Here is a 23768-nt window from a genome sequence, read left to right on the forward strand (position 1 = left end):
TTACCAAATATCTTCATAGAACAGGATTATGAAATATCCTAACGATAATTTTGACCCATACAATGTATTGCTGGCCATTGCTAATATATCCGTGCTACTTAAGACTGGTTTTGTGGTCCAGGGTCACATTTGGTCCTCACAAGTGTAGTCAAAACAAGTACCTCTAAAGCCATCAAGTTGAAGAAATACCACAAATGGAAGTTAATGAATTATGTAATGACAAAAATGAATCCCATAATATAAAACACATTTTAACTTTCATGAACAGAATCATTGTTCATTAGCTTTAAGAAGACATCTGAAGGACAAAGCAGGTTTTTTGAGATTGAAATACCTCCATTTTATTGTAATAATTCAAGCGAATTACACCGTTATAATGTACAACATACAAACAGACTGTGGAAAAGGTCTTCTGAAAAGAGAAAATCTTGAAAGAAAAGTGACCACATTTTCTCACTCACCCATTCTCCAAAAACAAACAAACAAAAACAAAAAAAAAAAAGGAAGTATTAATAACATAAAACCAGGAAATTAAGGGTCTTATTTATTTTTTTAAAAATCATAAAGACATTGAAAACAAACATCTCCTTTTTAAGCAGCCCTATAAATGAGTGGATGAACGTTCCTCAACTGCACCATTTAAGAATATGAATCTTCCAAGATCCTCTCTTTCCCCAAACCAGCTAGAAGCATAGTTAAAGCACTCATGGTGGTCATCAGTTCATCAGACTTTTTTTTTTTTTTTTAACTGAATAAAGCTTTAGAGTGCTCACCAACCTGATGCAAAAAAAAAAAAAAAAAAATTTAAATCATAACAGGAACCAAACAGCTCCCATAAACTTTGTAGAATTATCTGCATATTATGAAAGCCTTGTGATAGGCTAAGAACAGTGGTTACACTGCCAATCAGACATTGGCTAAAGTCACTTCAAGCAGGAGGACACAGGTCAAGAAAAGCAAGTGGGAGGAGACTGAGACAGACTGCTAAGCCATGCCTCCTTCCTCCCTGCCAACACATTAAACCTCCTCCTCCTCATCATCATCCTCATCCTCCAAGTCACAGAAGTCGATGGATGGTCTGCTGTCCTCTGCCTCATCTTCATCAGATTCTGCATATGAACCTTTGAGTCCAAACATAAGAAATATGCAGAAACGTTAAAAAACTTGAAGGGGAAGAGGGAGGAAGAAGAAAGAGCAAGATGCCACCTTCTGGTGGAGAATTAAACATAAGCAAGCATTTTTAACACCAATGAGGCACTGGTAATTCCTTCTATGCATTCAACAGCCAATTATGACTCACTATGTTAGTTCAATAAATAAACCGATGTAGTGAATGCCATGCAAACAAATCGTAACATTTGCTTGCACTTTAAACATCCATTTTTTTTTTTTTGATTTAGTTTTTTTTTTTTTTTTTTTTAAACGAGCACAAATTTTTGCTTAAGTAATACAAACACCAGAAGAAACACTGGATTATCATCTATACTTACCTATGCATTTAAAAGAAGTTGATATCAATTATATCAAGTTTAATATACATGAACGGACAAGATTTAGGGGTTTTATGATGCAGTACCAAAATAAATAGAAGTAATTCATAACATACTTTCAAGATTGTCCATGTGCTCGTGTAGAGTTCTCGCCAAGTTGAAAAACTGAGCGAGAGAGGGGAGAATGTTTTGATTTTCAAATCACAACAGCTTATAATGAACACTTTCATATTGACTAACGCACCACACGAGTCAATGCACTGAACTTGGACATGAACTAAAGGACAATGAACATAGCAACAGGAAAGATGTAGAAGTCTTACCCCAGCATCATTTACTGCACCCAGGACATCAGAAAACCTCTGCTCACACAGGTGCAGGAGCACCACCAGATACAGCCCACAGCTGATGAACTCGTACTCCGACTGAGGAATCAAACACACAAGCATGAAACTAAAGATCAAATAAAAAATATCACTCGTGTAACCGATAGATGTGACATTACTTGCTTAAAGTCTTTGAAGATGTTCTTTATTCCACAGACTCAGTAAAGAGTCTGATAAACAGTGATGGGATTTTGAGCAAATACTAGTTCTGATTCATTGTTTTTCTATATAAATGTGCTAGACAGATGTGGAGCTCAAGTTAAAAAGATACACATTTCCAGATTAGAATTTTCTCCTCATTCCCTGACCCCGTGTCTCACTTTTTAATGCAAGAATGCATTCTTTGTGAATGATTCTGTGTTTACACCTGACGTTGACATGCTTGTCAGTTTTTTTTTTAAACCCATTTCCACCACTGAATAAACAATAAAATAGGCTAATTGCAACTTTTTCCCCCTTGCAATTGCGAGTTTCTCACAATTCTGACTTAAATCAATTGCATGTTATAAAGTCAGTATAATACTGCAAATTCCCTTTACAGGAAATAACTAATACCCTTTGCATCATGGGAATTTTCTGTGACGTCACACCCCACATACAGAGACTTACTGTATTTTTAAAAGTTGCTGTATACTACTGTATTTGCTGTAATGGCCTCTTTGGTGCCATTCTATTGTGGTTGTTTTATTTTCCTCATTTCTTACATTTGGATTGACACGATTTGCCCTGCACAGTGTCTACAACGCTGCAACAGCTTGGGGCTGACTACACTGGACAGGTTACTTGCTTGTAATGATTGGAAAATCTGTTTGTACTTCATGTCAGAAACAGCACGAGCGCTTGGAGTACATGTATAACACTTAAAAATAGTCTTCCAATGCTGGAACAGTGCATCTTCACCATTTCTCTTGTCTTAGGATGTTTTGCAGTGCATTATGTTGTGCCCTCGGGATTTATCCTCACAAAGAATCTTTAGGCAATAAGTTGCCAGCAAGTTACTGTAAAAACCCTTTGAAATGCCTAACAGTGTAGCACATACAAAACCCTCAACATCATCTTGAAAAGATGTAAATTATTTTAACTTCCTTTCTTCTTTGTGAAAAGTAAGTTTAATTGTCAGAAGTGCTGCTTTTTGGTGTGAACAGGCCTTAATGCCATGTAATAATTCTTGTTCCTTGGAGATTCTTTAAAAACCATAACCACACTAATTGCAAATGAACTGGCAAGTTTGTTCTGACCTTAAAAATAATAGGTAATCCATACAATGTGCTTTATTGTATACATCTTGGGTTGACACACTTACCCTTTCATGAGATCTGTAGAGCTCATTGATGTCAAAGTTCTCAATGTTCAAGTGCAGTTTTTCCTTACAAAGTTCACAGGTAGTGATGGCTTCCAAGTTAGAACCTGTGTATGAAAGCACACGTACTCAATATGAATGAAAAAAAGCTGCATTCACCTCTTATTAGCAAATGTAGCCCTCAACGTGTTTTTGAACTCCAGTTTATCTGTACCTTGGTAATACCATGTTGCTCTTGGGATATGGTAGAACCATAGTATTCTCTTAAGTACTCTCAAAGTAAATACTTTGGTATATAATTACGGAAGTCATTCTGAACTGTATAACAGCACTGCCACAGCATTCTTCCATAAAGGCTTGTAGCCTCCTTCCTCAATGTCAAAAGTTCTTCAGAAAGGTTAAAAAAATACAGACAGTTAACAAATGAGATTCTTCACGACTTGACATTTCAAACGTGTGCTTTTTATCAGTCTGCTTTCACACTGTTATGCATCAGTAGTCCTGAACTGCAGGAAATGAACCCCAAATCCTCCTTGTCAGACTGAAATTGAAAGCAGCTCCTTTCTCAGTGCACATCAAACAAATGAATATACACTATATAAACACCTAATTTACTCCTGCCCTCAGGAAAAGACATCCATACCAGAGCTGATTTTGGAGCGGAGCCATTTCTTAATGCAGTCCTGGTGCACATACTGCAGGCTGCCGGTGCACTTGCAGGGCTCGATCAGAGGGTTGGAACTCAACTGCTCCCCCATCTGACAGATTCGGCACAGATCACCTTCCTCCTCATCAGAGTCCTCCAACAGCAGGCTAAAAGTAGGAAGAAGGTGCAGTTACAATCAGCAAATTAAGTTATGAACATCTGTTCCTACTACACTAAGTGTGCCCAATCATTCAGAATTTAGACCCATTTCTACTTGACCACAACTGAAGCAGCTAATCAGGATCTTCAGGATTACTAGAAACTTTCAAGGTATGTAGGAGTAGGTTGAAGCTAAACTTTGCAGGAAGGTGGCCCTTCAGGAACAGGAATGGAAACCCTGTGTGTCAGCCTATAAATGACTGAGATGAGAAATTCATCGGTTTATAAAGTGCATCCGACTTAAGCATTCCGTAGTTAAGCACTTCGACACACAACCACATCATAAAATTGCATCTTGACTCCACAAATCAAACTTGGAATCAATTAGCAAGTGTGTTGTTTTTTTTGTTTTTTTACTTATGACGAACTCGTTAGATTAAGTTCCTATCAAACGCTTGGTGACGGCATCTCCGAGTACTTCGGGCAGCTCTGTATAATACGAGCGGCTCACAAATTAAGTATGGGGAACAAATTCTTAATTCACGGCCATGATATAGTCCTACCTATGCTATAAATAGCCTCACCTATGAGAAATTAATTATTTTTCTGTGTGATGAACATAAATAGTGGTCCTCAATCTCAACAGGTGGGTTGCACGTTAAATGAAGTCAAATATTATTGCACTTTTCACTGTACACAAAGCAGACAAACTTGAACATTGAGCAGTTTTAGCGGGGCGATGTTGATAAAAATGATCTGTTTGAGATTTAGCCGTTTTGTATAATGTACATTTATATGTAGCCTATGTTCTTTATTTTAGGATTGGTGGATAAGCAAAAACTTAGGATATGATGATAATTCACTGTAGTTCAGTAAGACAAAAGGTTTTATTTTAAAGAACAACTGCGGTGACAAATAAGACAATACCAAATAGTCCATCAGCGTGAACTGGGGTTTTGTGTGGATAATGGGAATAAAAACCTTGCCGAAAGACACATACATGCATATAAATATTTAAAAAAAAATTTTGTTTGCATATAGGCCCGTTTTAAATGTTTGCGTTTACTAAAACAGCTGTTATTAAATTTGAACTAGAGCAAATATTATTGTTAATGTGCTTTATTGCGTATTTAAGCAATAAAATGTAAATTTTCTCTGCAACATTTTTATTTATACTTTTATATATAGGCTATGTGCACAAATTAAACCTCTGCCAGCAGGAGGTGCTTTTGGAACGGCTGTACACAAAGCATTGGTAATGTATATTGAAAATGTATATTAAAAATCATATCACCCTTAATGGAAAAAAATTATATCGCAATATATTGATATTGAATTATTGTCCAGCCCTACCTTTACTGTAATTTTATTTTTTTTTCCCACCACAATAACCATGTTAGAGAATTAAAATTGCCCTCTGACCTCTCCTGAATCTTTCGCAGTCTCTCTGGGTCTCTGGAGGGGGCGGGCTTGTCTTTCGCCTGCTCATCAGTTTGACTCCTCCCTTCTGCTCCCACTCCCACACCAATTATCATATTCTCAGGCATACGGAAGAGTGGGCTGGTCATCACCCTGCCCATGCCATGGCTCCGTCCTGCCAGACGGGCTCCGTCCTGCAGTAGCGACGCAGAAAGACCCGAGGCTCCAGCAGAAGGCGCTGCTGTGGCGCCTTCTGAGGACTCATCTTCATCATCATCATCATCATCGTGATCATCATCTTCACAATCCGTGCCCCGGTCGGGTGTTTTACGGCCATCACGATCACCAAGAGGGAATTGGGGTGAACGATGAGGGTCCATGCGGGCACTTTCGTCACGCCCTTCCCTCCTGCGACGAGAGAACAGTGGGGTACAGCGGTTCCAGTTCAGCCAGGACAGGCCTGCTGGAGACCGGAGTGATTCTTGTTCGTGCTCTACTACATCAGCTCTCTCCCGGACGGGAGCAAGAGATGGTCCACGTCTGCGCAAGAACGAAAACGCCTGAACGGGGTCAGAGTTCCTCAGCTCTGCTTCCAAATTTTCTCTGCTGACTAAAGGAGGGACTTCTGAGGGCGGGGCTTCATCTGGGCTTGAGTCAAATGACCGAGAATCAGAGGCAGAGCTGACGGTAGAGTTTGACTCCTGACTGGAGCGTCGGGAGAAAAGCCGGGATAGCAGACGCCTGGTTGTTCGCCTGCCATCCGAGTCACCGCCATTCTGAGCAGGAATTGGAGTGGGGGCAGGGCTGGAGGAAGGTGGGCTTGAACTACAGCCAGTAAGGGGTGCGTAAGGGGTGGAGCTCCAGGATGAGAGCTGGGATGGGTCCGAGACAGAGGCGGAGGTTCTGGTGGAGCTAGAACTGGAGCGTGGCGTATCACGGGAGAACGGACCAGACTGGTAATCCGAGGTCAGCCTGTGGGAGCTGCGCTCCAGAGGAGAAGGAAGGTACTCGGCTGAGATACGGCGACTAGATGAACCATTCTCTCTGTGGGATGAATACTGGCTCTCTTTGGGTCGAGCACCTTGTGCATAGGTGGAGGTAACACGCTCCGAACGGTCTGAAGCACAAAAAGAAAGGTAGCGTTACCATGACGGGCAACAAAATACATTAGACCAGTGGTTGTGGACAAGAAACCATTAGACCACAGTCTACTAATGAAATGATCAGGTGTTTGATTAAGGAGACTTAACTCGTCTCCAGGTACAGGGCTGAAAGCCACTGCAAAAGGCTCCGTTCCCATTAAAGGGTTACTCCACCCCAAAATGAAAATTGTCATTAATCACTTACCTCCATGTCGTTCCAAACCGGTAAAAGCTTTGTTCGCCTTCGGAACACAAATTAAGATATTTTTGATGCATTCTGAGAGCTCTCAGACCCTCCCATAAACAGCAATGGAATAGCCACAATCAAGGTCCAGAACCGTAGCAAGGAGATCGGTAAAATAATCAATGTGACATCAAGGGTTCAACCATAATTTTACGAAGCTACGAGAATACTTTTTGTATGCAAAGAAAACAAAAATAACGACTTTATTCAACAGCTCGTCTCCTTTACGTCAGCGTAGCACCATTTTGGAGAATATCCGCTGGACGCAAACAGTGTACACTTCCGTGTCAGCTGCACACCGGATGCGCTGTTTTCGTTCAAATCAAAGCGTAAATATACGAAAACAGATCATGATTACTACATTGCTGTCTATGGGAGGGTCAGAGAGAGATGTGTTCCAAAGACGAACAAAGCTTTTACAGGTTTGGAACGACATGGGGGTAAGTGATTAATGACAATTTTAATTTTGGGGTGGAGTAACCCTTTAATTTGGAGATACTGAAAAAAGAAAATGCTGTTGTTGTTTTAAGTTCAAAATGCCCTCCAGTTCACACTAGCATTTTTAACCTTTTCCGAAAATTTGCTTGTCCACACTGACATATCTGAAAACAAGTAAAATATGCTTCACATCAAGTCATCATTTTCAAATATCTCTACTTTCTCAGTCCACCCAACAACGCAAAAACATGGTTTTTGAATTTAGAATTTCACTTGGGAGAAAGTCTTCAAAAAGCCTTTTTCGCTGGTTAAAAATGCTGTCCGAGTGTGGGTGACAAAATGTAGAGAAAGAGATGCATTTTCAAATGTATCATTATAATTAATGTGGACTTATTCTAAGGCTAAAGTTAGACAATGTTAGAAGAGATGCCAAGATATCAGCAATAAAAGAAAAAAAGAAAAAGAAAAAAAGTGAATTCTGTAACAATAGTTTGCAATAAAGCATTTCCATCCCAAGTGTTCATAAGATTAAGACCACCACTTTTGTGAAACAGAAACAGCCAGATGACCAGAGTAGCATTTAAGATGACTTAAAGCTATTGGCCCAATCCAATGCAAAATTTTCAGTCACTTTTTTAAACTTTTTTTTGTCTTTGTACTGAATTTTACACAACTTAATATTACATTACGAACAGAATAAACTATAAAGCTCAAGCAAGCATTTTATTCAGTTTTCATTCAGCATTTTTAGGCAATATCCCAACATTTTTATAAAAAATTATGAAAATAAAAAAATGAGTTGAAGACATCCAATCATGCCTAGAACCAATCAGAGAAAGAAAACCAGTACAGAAAATGGACTACAACAGCAGGACTAGACTAGTAGTGGATGACTGTAAATGTGAAAGTGTGTGCACATACACAGTGAAGATGTCAGCCCACTAGGCCGGTAACTAGACTCCCCCAGTGAGGTCAGTCCTGAATCCCCCCTCTTCTCCAAATCTCTGCGGGCCCAAAGACCCTCTGATGGAGTGGTCGAAGATGAAGAGGAGGATGAAGAGGATGATCTAGACAAAGGACTGATGGAGGACTTCCATGAATAATCTAAACACAAGAACAATGTGTTAATCCACCATATATTGAAGAGACAGCCAATATTAACTATAGTTAGAGTATTTTATCACTTAAATATTTTTGCAACTACTTATTACATACTTCCTAAAGTGGAGTAAGAGCTGGCAGGTTTAGATGTGGAAGGGGATCTGGAATATGCTGCTCTATTTGTGTAGGAAAGTTTTGCTCGTTTAGACTCGCTGTCTTGGGATGTGCCAAGAAGTCCACAGTAGGTTCCCTGTCTTCTCTCAGAGTCGGTCTAAAATTCAAACACACAAACAGAGGCAGCCAGATGTCACACATGCCTGGGTTGGTTGCTAAACAGCCTCTAAAATTCTTGGACCGTTCACGTCGCAAAAGGGCCCTCAAATCAGATTTTTTGGTAAAGTTGTTACATAAAAATTAAAGCATGTAAACATAAATTTCATACTTGACACACAATTGTGTTGTGCAACTTTATAAAACTAAAAGAACTTTGGACATCCAATCTTTGTCTAATGCTACGGCATAGATATCTTTTTCATGGTTTACAACGCATGTTACGCAATTAATGTAATAATTCTTATTATTGTTATTATTCTTATGATTATTATGATTATTATTAATAATAATAATAATAATAATAATAATAATAATAAACCCCTTTATATAACTTACATAAACATATACAATTTATATACAAAATATTTACAAGTCTGCCTCGGTCCCCACTGGCAGATTCTGTCCATGTTCGATCACAGGAAGATGATGAAGACAGAGAGACAGGAGTGGAGAACTTCCAGTTGGAGTGACGGCTTTCAGTTGAATTGTAACCTCTTGGCGAGCTCAGCAGACGGGAGCTCTAGAACACCCAGGAAACATGAGAAATGAACAAGTGAACGTTAGAACATGTGACAGGAAGAGATGCAACAATAAGAGTCATTCAACTACTGTTTGTGCCACATCATTAAAGAGATACATGGGCCAATATTCAGACTTAAACAGCCAAGCACAAAGCCTCTGCAAATAGTTTCCTTCCTAAAGCATATGGGTGGTTTGCTGCTGAGAAATCCCCTGTGGCAAGCTATATACGGATGAGCTGATGGTGGCTAACGTTGTTTAATGTCCACTTCAACACTGACTAATGTAGTGATGTAGCCAGTTTCTCAGATGTGATCTTCAAAACACACTCGGGGAGTCAAAAACAACTTTGGAAGTTTCAGTAACTTTATCTAGAGAGACAGACCTCGACAGGTTGACGAGATACACCAAGGCCAGGAATCTAGTGTGTACTATAAAAAGCCCAGTGAACCAAAGCAGTGTAACACGAAGACCTTTCCAGAGCCCCAGCAGTGCTGCGGAATATGAGATGCTAATAGAGATAGCACACTGATTTTCATAGTGGCTCTCTCATGCTTTGAGAATCTTCGTGAAGTTTTACTGACTGAAGGGGTGGAGAAAACAAATCAACCTACACAGTACTAAGAGGAAGAGAGAGGGAGATAAAGAGAGAGGAAATAATAATAGAAAAAAATTATATATCTATCTATCTCCCTCCAAAAGTATTGGAACAGTAAAGACAAAATTGCTCTGTTGGCTGTGGACTCAAGACATTTGCAAATATGATTACAAGATGAATATGAGACAAAACTACAGAATGTCACATTTTATTAGACGTTTCAACTCACATGTTTTACCAAATAAAAAGAACAGCACTTTTAGAGTTCATCCCACTAATTGATGTGAGCATAAGTATTGGGACAGTTGAACATAAGGCAGATATAAAAGATTAAAAGCTATTATTTAGTTGCAGATCCCTTGCACACAATCACAGCAGTGAGTCTGTGATCCATAGACATCACCAGACTCTTGGTCTCATCCTCTGAAATACTTTCCCAGCCTTTAATGCAGCCAATTCCAATTGTTGCTTGTTTTGGTGAGTTTCTGCCTTTACTCTCCTCTTCAACTAGTGAAATTCATGTTCATTTAAATCTGGAGATTGACTTGGGCAATCTAAGACTTTCCATTTCTTTGCCCTAGTAAATTCCTTGACTGAACTGGCAGGGTGTTTTGGGTCATTGTCCTGATGCAATATGAAGCACTTCCCAATGAATTTGGTGGCATTTTCTTGAATATTGGTAGGCAAGATGGTTTTGTACCCTTCCAAATTCATTCTGATAATACCATCATACATTAAGTCATCAGTAAAGTTGAGAGGGCCTGTTCCAGAGGCAGCCATACGTGCCCATACCACAACACCACCTCCACCATGCTTTACAGATGAGGCTGCTTGGGATCATTGCAGTTCCCTTTTTTTCTTCATATTTTTGCTTTCCAATCACCTCGATAAAGGTTCATCTTTGTCTCATCGGTCCATAAACACAGTTCCAAAACTCTTCTGGCTCACCTTTGTGCTTTTTTGCAAACTCTAATCTTGCCTTTCTATTTTTGGAGCTGGTCAGATTCTATTTTTGTATCTTGCTGTAGCATCTGTAATTCTGTGTCAGCCTCCTGAGGACAGTAGATTGTCAGAGCATCAACCCAGCTTTCTGGAAGTTGTTGGTGATTTTACAGACACATCTTTTAGGGTTCATTTTCACAGCTTTTATGATTTGTCTGTCATCAACTACTGTTGTTTTCTCAGCCAGTCAGGTAGTTGTTGCTGGTGTCGCTGGTAGTTTCCAAACTCTTGATTTCTTCATGCCCTTTGTTTTTGCTATAGCTCTAATTGACTTACTCTTTTAGCATCCAAATGGCTTGCTTTTCTCTCAAAGTCAGCTCCCTCATCTTCATCCTGGTGTGTCATCATCAAATGCAAGATTCAGAATGCAGAAGTAATGGATATAACTGATACGACACATTCCCTGCTTTTAATATCTGAAGAATTAATGCAACAGGACACAGCTGATCACTTAGAAAGACCTGTGAGACAACTGTTCCAATACTTATGCTCACATCAGATAGGGGGGATGAAACTTAAAAAAAATAAAAATAAAAAGTGCTGAACTTCTTAGCTGGTTGAATCACCCAATAATAAAATGTGACATTCTGTAGTTTTCTCTCATATTCATCTTTTAATCATTTGTAAATGTCTTGACTCCACAGCCAACAGAGCAATTGTGTGTTTACTGTTCCAATTGTAGCGTGATCACATAAGGGGATTTATATATGTAATTTGGTGTTCTTTAAAAGTTAGAATGCTTTATTTTCCTTGTATGCTTTTATTTCTCCCCTGTGTATTTCTGTGTGGGAGCCTTAATCTGTGAGGGGGAGAGGTGATGACGGGAGATGACGTGAGGCAGTCCAGAAGTAACGGCGGTTACTCAGGAATAGGGGGATATAAGAAGGAAAAAAGCGCGTGTGGAAAGGAGTTTGGTGGTGGCGCATTTGACGATTGAAAATTCCCTCCGACTCTTCTGGAATAGCGAGAAGTTCTGCTGGCTCGTTGTGGAATATATATTTCGCTTGGATTTCTCGCCGTGGAGGACTTTGAACAGTTGGACAAAAAGAAGTTATTTGGGGGAAGGACTCTGAATGCCGGTGAGGCTGATCTTTTATTCACGCCACGCTCTGGACAGTTGACACACACAAACAACTGAAATACACAATTACGATTTTCAATGTTGTTGGAATTATTGTTTGTATCTGAAGGTGGTTAATGTTGTTTGGCTGTGTAATCGAAATATTACCTTGTAAATACACTGTGGGCTTAATGTTGCCTAGGTTGTTGTGGGTTATTTATAAGTATGGCTTGAGTGAGACTGATGTTCCCTTTTGTTTAGTGTACCACCGCTAAACTATTTAGTCGAGTGTTACACAATACTTTTGGAGGGCTATATCTATCTTTTTTTTTTTTTTTTCCATGCTATATATTGGAGAGAGCCAAAACAAAAAGAAAAAAAAAAAAAAAGAAACCATTACAATTTACAACAATAATACTAAATATTAACATCAATATTATTGATAACCCTCAGAGACCTAGCATAATATAACTGTAATGATTGCATAGAGCAATCAAATACCTAATTTTCACTAAATATGGGCAAAAACTACACGTAACAGTAGGTGACACTCTGAAATTTATCTACACTTCTGGTGGGGGTGCATTACTAAAGTCCACTTTACTAAAAATGACTAAATTAACTTAAAGTCACAAAACAGCACTGACCAGCTGACAAATCTTAATTCTTTTAGAACAAATTTAACTAACTTTTCTATTATATCATATACATATCTATAAACTTAAACTAGCCAAATATCAAATATATTAAAAAAAAATAAAAAAAAGGCCAAGCAAAAAATGTTGGTGTGGGTTAAAAGCTTGAAATATTACACAAATTATATAACCTTTATAAAAAAACAGAGAAACTATAATGCATAAGTGACTGAAAAATATGCATCTGAGTGTAAGAGCAGCATTAGAGATTTGATGTTTGGCTACTTTTTTTGCTTTACCATCTGGCTATTTTTTTTCTTTTTTTTAATGCAAACCTGGCAACCCTGATGTTGGGCAAAAAGCCAGCCTATTCAATAATAGGTTTTCAATTCAATAAATGCTTTTCAAACTGTGCATCCAAATTTTGCCTAAACAAACCAGTTTTTAGAACTAATGGATTCATAAAGACCTGTTTAAGAGCGAGGGGGGAAAATGAATATCAATGCTTCGGTTTCTTAGGGATACCTATCATTGCCCCACATGCTTCCATTTAATCTAAAAGAAATTCCAAGTTAATTTCTGAGGTAATCAATATTATACCACAGATGCTGTCGACAGAACTACAAAACCCGTATTGAACCTGAAACACTCCTTTAACTATGCTGTGTTACATAGGAAAATAATATGGATTTCTGGGTGACGGGTTCAGCAGAAGGGGCTGATGATTCAAAGATGGCAGTCCTCTACCGAGAGAGACTTAAGCTGCACTACCTGTGGATGTGAACGCAGACACTACGGAAATGAATGTGTCACTGTAATACCTGATAGTCCGAGTCTAATTTGACAGAAGCTTCTCTGCTAAAGCGATCTCTTCCCAAGACGTTCCCTCTGCCATAGAGCCGACTTGCACTGAGCGCTGAAGATGAGGAGGAGAGGGAGGAGGGCGATGACAGCGACGAAGAGCTGGAGACAGCAAACGGAAAGCGACGAGACTTCGAATCCATCTCTAAACTGCACCCTGAGAGACAGAGACACACAATGTTACAGCCGCACAGCCGTGACTGCAGTCACTGCTAAATTCCTTTTAAAAACAGGACTGGTAATGAGATGTTTCAGGCGTGTCTTTAGTCATGTACTTCCATAACCTGTCAAGCATTACAAGTTGCCTCCAGCAGTATGATGGTTTTAGAGACATAGTTCACAAAAAAAATTAAAGGTTGTCTCATGTACTCACCAACGCATTGTTCCAAACCTGTATGACTTACTTTCTTACTGCTTCAGACACCATTCATCAGAATTACATGTTAAAGAACTATTAGCACATTATTACAAGTTTAGTTCATGCAGAAACGAACATTCTGTCATCATTTACTCACTCTCATGACGCTCTCAACGCCTGTAAGCCTTCCGTTCACCTTTGATATATTATTAAAATGTATTTTTATTATTCTCTCAGTAGTCTATGCAACCAAAATTCGTATGCTTCCAAAATAAATAAACAATTTTTTTTAAAAGTACATCATACAAACATCTTACAGCACTTTAATCTCTTTATTTGAGGAACAGATTTTAATTTAGGCTTTTAATTACATATAAACATTGAGCAACGCATTGAGCACACATCAAATATGGCAAGAATAAGCGCAAACATTTTGTTTAAAAGTCAAACCAGTCAAATTTGTTCTTGTGCAACACACAAGCAAGCCACTGCGGTCGAGCTTCTCTTTACCATATTTGATGTGCATAAAGAAAGGTCTATAAATAAAAAATAAAATTATACATGTTCTTCAAAAGGATCGGGTCTTTTCAAAAGACTTACACTGCTCAATTCATTTGGATTAGCTCTACAATCTCTATGTACTTAAGTGAGCACATTATGTATGGACAAGAATTATGGATCATTTCTAAATAATATAAATCACTTATATTCCAAAGTCTTATGGGCTTAATGACATGGTGGTGAGTAAATGACAACATCTTAATTTTTGGGTGAATGTTTTACCAAACACAGGAGGATAAAGCTGCTTATTTAAGTGGAATCAAAGAAAGTCACATGGGTTTAGAACATCATGAGGGTGAGTAAATGTCTACGTTTTTCAACGAATTAATCTTCAAATTGGCCCAGAGCGCAAAAAGCCATTAGCACTGACACACAGACAGTATGGACCAGGACCACCTCAACCTTTTGTTTTATATCATAACACTCTCCCTCAGTAAACCTGCATACACATCTTCCACCAGCACACTTCATCAAGCCCTCTATAAATACCCACCCCTCTACAGTAGAGTATCAAAATAGCACCTTCCTGCAATGAAAGCTCTCTGCTGTATGTCAAGCTTTTTCCAAATCACATTTGCCAAGTGAGACCACTGCTAAACTTAACCTGAAGGCACTAAAGCACTGCTTCAGTCAGGTGTCAGACAGAAAAAGAGCAAGTGAGAGAGGGGCTATTGCAGGCTTAAGCCTGTACTTGAAAGTTTTTAGACACTTAAAGCTACAATTTTATTGCGTCATATCATATGAAGCGGCTTGTTGCATCTCTTGCATCATTTTTAAACTTACTTCTGAATATCTGTGCTGCTCTCTTCCATACAGCAAAAGTGACAAAAAAATTATGCTGCATTATGGCTATATTATGACAGCTTTGTTTGAGGACGAGACCGAAATTTGCCATGACCACCATTCACATTCATTTTATGGAAATGAAAAGCTAAGCCAGGCCGGTGAACTTCTTTTCTGTTTGACAGAAGCAAGAAACTTTCGAAAGACATGACCGTGAGGAAATAAGCATCCATTTTCTTTCAGGATATAGATCAACATATGCAAAGGTACTAAGGGTGAATGACAAGCAGAATGAGAAATACATTAACATCAGGGCGTGTATGCAACAAGAGGCAGAACAAAAACACCCGTGTGAAACCCTGTGGCTTTGTTTGCCAATTATGCAACCAGTGCTGGAACATTTTGTTAAACCCAGGCTTGTACACTCAACAAAAATCACACAAAACAGCACACTAATAAAATGAGGACACATTTTAAGTTAATGCCTCTATACAGCTTCCTCATCTCGAGGTTTCTAAATGTGTATAGCACATATGTGCTTTTCCTTGATTCCATGTGCATCAGTTAGTACTTCAAATATTTTAAGTGTAAACACGTGAAAATTGACTATTTTGAAACAGGAGATTATATTTATGGTCCACATTTAAGACTATAACAATGACCTATTAAACGGCTCTCCGGCCTCCAGGCCACAATGTTCAAGTCCTTTTTGTTGCACTTGCATGAACTTGACAGGACACAAACAGCAAGATTTTGATTGTAAACCACAGCTGATGCAGATCAAACAGGTGAGATGTCAGTGATTTGCATTAGCTCAGCACAGCTCTCGGGTTACAAGCACATTAAAACAACAAATGGCTCGCAGAGGAGGTAAACACGGAGTATTTATCCCGTACAAAAGCTTTTGCTCCAATAAATCAGACGGATTTAACTCAATACATTCAAAAAAGGACATGTTCATGACATGCGCCACTGACCCGTTAAACTAGACGCTCTAGGTTGCATGTGATCCCAGGAGTCAGTCGCATTAATAAACCAGCACTATGCCAGATGTCTAGGCCTTGTTTTTGTTAGCCAGGACACTTCGTAACTACAAGAAGAACAAAGCTCACTGGGTAATAGAACGCAATTAAATCGTAAGCGTTTCTATTAACACTTAGCAAACACTAGCCGTTAAAACGCACCAATTTCTCCGTGTTAAAATGCTCCGGTTGGCATCACTTCCGTATGAACTCACCTCTGATTTTCCGTCTCTCTGCCTTTAATATTAATGGCGTCCGTGTGTTGATATAGGGAGGGTCACGTGGTTTCAAGTGTAAGCGGACACCCGCAGGAAACGCGTACGTTGCTCACGGCGGCCGACTGTCAGCTGCCCCAGCCAATGAATGACAGTGTAGCGAAATACGCCCCGCCCTCTTTCCTCTTTAACATTGATATGCAGCATATATATATATATATATATATATATGTTTATTTATTTATTTTCTAAATTGCATGCATATAAAAGTAGCCTAAATTTACTAATACACAACTTAGTGTCTTACTGAGTGAAACCAGCCAGTACATTGACAATATTAAGAGACTCTTTGGTTGAAAAATAAAACATCAAGACTTTAAATATTTGTGAGCTTTATTATTTAAATTGTTTACTTTACTCAGAATTTTGCCTACATGTTGCGCATTTACTCTTGATTTTTTTTCCTTTTTTTTCTGTTAGTTGTTAGTCATAGTGTTGTATAATGTTGTTCACTGAATAAAGTTTTGTTGTAAAACTTAAAAATGCAGGTGGCATACAAAGTCAGTAATGTGAAATAAATTCTGGTAGATAATTGTACTTTTTCTAGCAGCATTCAAATGTAAATAAAAGTAAATTATCAATCCAGTAAATAAAACACTAAACTGAACAAATTGAAAAAGATGGCATTTGTGTAAGATTTATTGTTTTGTTTTATAGCTGCTATTTGTTTAATTGTCCAGTAGAGGGCGGCGCAATGCATCTGATACAGTAATAACCGCACCGTTTCACTTGTGTTTGCTCACAGCCACATGACATTTGTTCTGTCACTGTGGTAATTAAAATATTGCGAAGTGTGATAATAAGACATTAATTTGAACAACGCAAACAAAAATGTTTCTTTACAAGTTACAATGCCTTAAAATACACCAACTATATTCATAAAGCTATTTGATTAACTGAGGCAAACAATTTATCATTATGCACACAAGCTTAGAAAGAAAAAAAAATCAATTTCTAAGTCTGGGAAGACTGATAGCTGATACAAAATGCGTTTTCAATTGCATCCATTTTTTGAATGAACAGTTAAATTAATTAAACAGCAGGCTTTTTTACTTTATTTCTTGAGAATATTAAATTCATTCTTTATAATTGGGTCATTGATCATGGCGAGAGATAAGCTACTTAAGAACTACTTTATTTAATAACTGGTTTACTTTACAGAAGTCCACCACCGTGTACTTAAATCCATTTTTAAAGAGCAGGATGAGAGGAAACATCTTTAAAACAAATATAAAAGATCACTGCCACATGCCCTGATGTGCACATATGGAAGAGCATTTTATTAGAAGTCAGATTTTAAGCCTGCCTAACAGAGGAAGAGCTCTCTTTCACTCTTAATCCTTACATGGTGACAAAGGCCCTATAATGAAGAGGTCACCATCAGAACAAAGACGGAACACAAGCACCACCCCCACCAGTGTTTGCCTTGTCCGTCTGCTGTCATGTTCGGCCTCCCACCGGTGGATGACTGGATTAAAGAAGGGTTCTGAGGTTTATGTTTGCAAAAGAGGAAGGAAGCACTGCATATGGGTGCCTGGCATTGAAATCTCATATCTTTTTCCAGAACAAGGACACAAGCTTCCACTCCCTGCTTGATTTTTTTGGAAGCCTACTTTACATCCAAGCATAAAAGTTGAAAGGGGTTGATTCAGACCGAGTCATGCTCCTGTATTAGGAGTCTGTAGTCACCAAATAAAACGTTCACAGCTGAGTTTCTTCTTCTTCTTTTTTACTGATAAGAAAAAAACAACAGCGAAGCGATCAAGGGTAGAAGTCAGCAGCTTCAGACATGGCTGAAAGAATGTCTGGCCTCTTTCTCCACAGATGTGTAATCACAAAGGAATGCCTGCAGACCGCTCGGCTTTTCCACCGGCCTCCGTTCGCTCGTTCTCTAGTCGCTTTCCCACGCCTTCCCCTGGTCTCCAGCCTCTTGCTTTTTTTTCTTCTTTTTTTTATCCTGTTCACAGCACATGAACGCACCTCAGAGGGTCATGCCTTCACAATGGACACAATGCCACTTCAGTCAGCAAAGCAGCGCACAGACCCTAAAATAGAATTGGTTGTGAGAATAAGTTTGTCTGCCCTCCCATTCATGTGATCGTCGTTACTCACACGCACTTCCCCAACATCTGACAAGAGAGTCGCTCTCTTCTGAGCATCTGTTTGGTGCATTTTCCACCCGAAATGTCAGTCTGTGAAATTAGCACGAGGTTTCAGCCACTTTTGTTTGCTCTACGTGATTGCAATTGGGATAATCAAGAAGTGTCGCAATCCAAAACGAGCAAAAACACATGGTGTAGTTTACTTTCGTTTTGAAGATCACGGACGTTAATCCAGCACAAGTGCGTAATGTGGTGTATTCCAGCTAATTTCCCTCTTGATTAATGTAATATTGCTGCGTAAACATTCCTCCTTTTCCTTTTTTCTCTCTTTCTCGAGTGCCTGAGAAAGTATAGAGAGCTGACGGGGAAAACTACCTGTTAGTTGTTTATTATTTTCCAGTCCTCCAGGTGTATAGCGACTGCTGTGATTATCCGTGCTCCACCCAAAACCACCCTGCTGAGTGGAGATGGATGGCTCATGGGGGATAAAAACACACTCGAACACACACTCTCGCATGTTGCTGGGGTGTTGAGACGCGGCTGTTATCACGGTGTTGCTGATGGCCTAGTTTTGATCATACAAAAAGGAGGTTCCTCCGAATGTCTGACCCCGCTTGCCGCCTAGAGCACAGACAGCAGTGAGGCGAAATGACTAATTAAAGCAGACGTTGTTTTTGCATAAATCAAGGTTTGATACGGACTGACAGTTGGCGTGAAAATTTAAATAGATTTCCTGAGAAGGGAAAGGGAGAACAAATGCGAGCGTTCAGTTGGCATTATGCAATTTGGCGTTAGCCAGACAGGAAAGGGGAGGTCCGCAGGAAGGTGTTTTGAAATGAGATCATTAAAAAGAAGTTGAAGGTGAAGAAGACTGAGGAATGCTTATAGCTTTGTCTCTTCGTTTGGGGTTTTCAGATGTCTGTCTTTGAAGGCGCACAACAAAAGCCAAGCTATAGTTTTTCAGGTGGAACCCAACGGCTGGGCTCTACCTGATCTATCGTCGCACTGCTCCTTTGCACATTCTGAATTGATTCAATAACATCCCTGTTTTCTATGCCCTTGGCACCGATGCTCGTGGCCATAAATAGCATCCATATGACATTCGTAACAGCGCATATATATGCGCGATAAAGCACGTGCTAGCTTCGTTCCATTGTTCCAGTTGATCAGAATGTAATTGAGACCAGCGCGTCGAGGCCAGGGAGAATCATTTATGCACACTCCTTTAATTTCAGAATAATTCTTACAACTGTTGTTTAAGGCGTCATTTTTTAAAGGGAATTTATGTTAAATATTTCCATTAGCGCCTTGCACTGTAGGCAGTATGATAATTTAAATAGTCACCCAAAAGGGTTATTAAATAATATTATCTTTACAAATGGAAGTGGGCACAGCCGCTGAAAGCTAATCTCGGGAAATTGATCAGCCGCACGGGCTGTCCTCTGTTTTTCCTTCCTTCCATCCATGAAAATGTACCTCTGTCTTTTCCCCCCCACAGGATGGATGTTGCAGGGTTGCTTGACAGATCCTATTTTACTGATCTTGGTGAACGCTCAATCTATTTTCCTCCCCCCCTTTATTAATCCTCCTAATGTTTTCTCTCCTCCTCCGGCGGGTGATGCACTCTTTGATATATCATTGCTGAAGGGAGCGAGGGAAAATGTCAATTACGACTGTTAAATGTGAACATTTAACTACTGTACGGATGTTGGAACCGCTGCTGTAGTTTTATAAGAGGGCTGGTGCTGGTGAAGAGAACGAAAAACGGATAATTTTCTCGGTTTATTGGTCAGGTTAAGTTGAACCCCGCTACCATTTAAGGGAGCTACTCTCAAATAAAATCTAAAAAGTACCTTTTTCCTCTCCAAACAGTGCTTTAATGATAAAATGATGTATTTTTGTCTCCTAAATAAAGGAATTAAAAGCTTCATTGTGCTGTTCTCTTGTGAGATCTGCAGCCTGACTCAGACCCGTTAGGAATGATTGCATCTCTATGAGATGATACTCCATTTTAAAGCCATGACTGGATTCGTTTTTTTCCCCTCACATTAATGACCCCTTCCTGGAAATGAGTGTGTGTGTGTGTGGAAGAGAGAGATGGAGAGAGCAAGCGAGAGAGCAAGAGAACAAGGGCTGATGTCAGTGGTCTGTCACCCCTCATGTGGTTATCCCCCGTGGGTCTGCCACTCCATCACTTCCTATCTGTTTACCTCATTGCCGCCATATTAACAAGACTTTCCCTGCATAGGGATGATGCACCTACAGTAAACAGCAGAAAAAATTAGGTTAGCATCTGTTGGCATGCCTTTGCAGGAACATTACATCCATAGGTCAAAGGTCAGCGCATGTGCAGCCATTATGATAATGATGCTATAAGCACTAATAATCATGGCTGGGGTGCAAAATTTTGGCTGACATTGAAACTGCATCTTGAATTATTATTATTTTTAATTATAAAAATATGTGGCTTTTTTCTTTTACAAAGCAGGTTTTTTTGTAGCTGTCAACTGCACCTGTCACAAAAGTGATTTTCTTGACACATTTGTTGTTTTGAGTGATTAATGCAGGGAATATTCCACATGGATTAGAAACAGGAAAAAAACTTCTTCTGTCCTAAATAAATTTTCCACCAATGTAAAGACTCTTTAGCAGACGACTTGTAAGCGTTTCAACTGAATCACACACTTACATCAGCAAGGTCAGACTCACATTCAACCAGTCAATTAAAACCATATAATGTTGCAGTTTCTGATAAATTTACCAGCTAACTACAGAGTAATTTGTTTTCATTTTATATCCTGGTAATGAATGATGTAATCATTTGTAACCTGATGAACTGCACTGTAACATAAATGTGTTAATTTTAAAAGCCAAAATTACAGTTTTTATGTCTTCTAAATATAACTAAACACTTTCTCAGTGTTAAAACTGCTCTCTCTATATATATGCTTAATCATTGAGTAGGTAGAGGAGACAGCCTCTGCCCCAGTCAAATATAAAAATGGTTTTCATTGCTGACTCACATACAGGTGTGTGTATATATCACACCAGACAGCCTCTATTTTAACTCGACTATGAACCATAATCAAGCAGCTCGCTCTCTCATTTGGAGTCAGATATATTAAGAATTTATGGCTGTATAAATTATGTAAACATTTAAAGGTCATCTTTTATTTATGGATACAAACAGCAGCGCTGACAGAGGAACAAACAGCTTGAATACCTAACAGAAACATTTCTGGTCGCATCGGTGTTCGAAGCGATTCCAGTCTAATTATCAGTTTCTGACGTGAGCGTCAGTTCCTCCAAAGTAAGTGGGGAGAAAAACACTCTTTACTCTTTTAAAACTGGCTAATAAGGCAAAGCGAAGAAACTATCGTCTCTTTTGCACTGATTAGCTCTTTGCCTAGCGATTTTATGCAAGACTAAGTGAGAGGATCGCAATTCAATTATTCCAGAAAGCAAAACCTTAAGGCCACCAAATTGCGTAAAGACACTATTTGAGTCTCTTGGAGAGAAATTTGTGTCATTGGAAATTAAACGCTTTTGTGGCGCTGGAAGGTTAGTGTTGTTAATGGTATTAGGGAATGTGGTGTTCTGAGATGATTAAAATCTGTGTTGGAGAGAGAAAGAGAGAGGGGTGAGAAAGAAAAGAGGAGGAAAAAAAAAAAAAAATCAATAGCTGCAAGCACAGCTCCCGCTCTAGATGGACATCTCCTCTGTCTTTATGCACCCTAATAGAAAAATAACAATTAAATCCAAATCGCCACATTAATTTGGTTTCCATCAGTCTCGGGGGAGATCATCTTTACCAGTTATTATTCGCTAGGTTATTATATCTTCTAATCAAGCCTCTTAAGAAAAAAAAAAAAAACAGTCCAATGGAAGAGACAGGCTGTGTTCCCTCCACTTCCCCCCTCCCCCAGCAGGCTTGCATTGCACTCATTGTACTTGTGCTTATTATGTTTCAAATGACCGAGGTACGGCTGACATTCTGGCTGCATGCAGAGAGGCCCAGCCTCCGTTAATGACGCAGCTCATAGTCCTAAGAGCCTCAGCTCCTCACCCACCCACCCACGCCCCAACCCCAACACACACACACACACAGGCTCTAATGAAGAACCACCAACACAATTACAAACCCCGGTGTGCCTCTGCTGGAAGAGGGGAGGAGGTTATACACATAGTCACTCAGAGGGAGGAATATTGCCATCATGTGTGCACACACACAAATATACACACAATTACCGTTTTCTTACTGTGGCCAGGGTGGTCTGATGATCACAGATAAACATGGACCGTATGCACACATGTTCAGATGCACGTCTTGCACACCATCGTCTCATCTTGTCCTCCCACTCTCCGGAGCGCTGATCCCCGGAGGTCTGCCTGCCTGTCCGTGTCCCTCCATAAGCATCCCTTTTCACTCGGCTTCATCTCTACAGGTGAGGAGGGGGTCAGAGAGGATCAATGAATGCATGCATAAATTGGTAAACGAATGTGTGTGTCCTCTGTACGCTCTGATGCTTCCAAAAAGACCAGTGACTGGTTCTCCTTTGAACAATTTCAAATTTAGTTTCATTACACGCACATTAAAATGACAGCAGCGGTATTTAGCGGTAAAGTCACAAATGGTCTGCAATTATAATCGGGATTAGCTCATCAGTTGTAGTTACACGACTATAACACTAGTAATTTCTGACAACAGTGTAAAGTTAAATTATTAAAAAGTGCCTGACAGTTTGAAATATATACAGTTGTTACGTGTATAAACATGTTAGTCATCCACTGTTTTTCTCTCTAGCATTAACATTTATATCCCTCATTACTAGGGTTATTATAGGCTAGTTATCTAAAACTGAAAGTAAAATTAAAACCATCAAAAAACATTTTTGTCAATTGAAATAAATGTTAAATGAAATGAAATATCTTTTTTTTAGGTAGTTGTCAAAGCAAACATTTCTCATTTTATTTTAGTTTAACTTCATGTACTAAAATAACTACAAATGAAATAAAAATTTATAAAAGCTAAATAGATGCATATAAAAAACAAAAACTACTTAAAAAAAAAACTCAGATGAAACTAAAGTGAAAATGTAAAACAAAAATTGAATCTAAATATTTTATAAATATTATAATAAAAACAATATTTATATTATATTAAAAAAAACACTACTCAATTTTACTGCAGTGAAACTGAAATGAAAAAATAAAATATATAGCAAATATATATTTGAATAAAAACTATTTTTTTTTTATTTAAATGAAACTATTTAAATGAAAATTAAGTGCGCACATAAACACACATATCACATATAAGCATACATGTCTTGT

General features: G+C 38.9%; 1 protein-coding gene across 4 annotated transcripts; it reads right to left on the reverse strand.

Annotated features, from left to right (window-relative positions):
• Positions 1-311: 311 nt before the first annotated feature.
• marchf7 (membrane-associated ring finger (C3HC4) 7) lies at positions 312-23333 on the reverse strand. Of its 4 annotated transcripts, none has more exons than XM_058778158.1 (11): positions 22683-23333; positions 13294-13490; positions 9029-9178; positions 8440-8596; positions 8146-8328; positions 5404-6517; positions 3820-3989; positions 3180-3283; positions 1814-1915; positions 1607-1655; positions 312-1121 (listed from the first exon to the last, which is right to left on the reverse strand). In XM_058778158.1, exons 2-11 carry the CDS (start codon positions 13474-13476, stop codon positions 1018-1020), a joined length of 2316 nt encoding a protein of 771 aa, XP_058634141.1. In that variant the 5' UTR covers positions 13477-13490; positions 22683-23333; the 3' UTR covers positions 312-1017. The 4 variants fall into 4 exon arrangements, with proteins under 4 accessions (XP_058634141.1, XP_058634140.1, XP_058634142.1 ...); XM_058778157.1 differs by lacking the exon at positions 22683-23333 and adding an exon at positions 16273-16428; XM_058778159.1 differs by lacking the exon at positions 22683-23333 and adding an exon at positions 16220-16243.
• Between the last annotated feature and the right edge of the window lie 435 nt (positions 23334-23768).

The sequence above is a fragment of the Onychostoma macrolepis genome, chromosome 06 (genome assembly GCF_012432095.1).
Source record: "Onychostoma macrolepis isolate SWU-2019 chromosome 06, ASM1243209v1, whole genome shotgun sequence".
Classification (NCBI taxonomy): domain Eukaryota; kingdom Metazoa; phylum Chordata; class Actinopteri; order Cypriniformes; family Cyprinidae; genus Onychostoma; species Onychostoma macrolepis.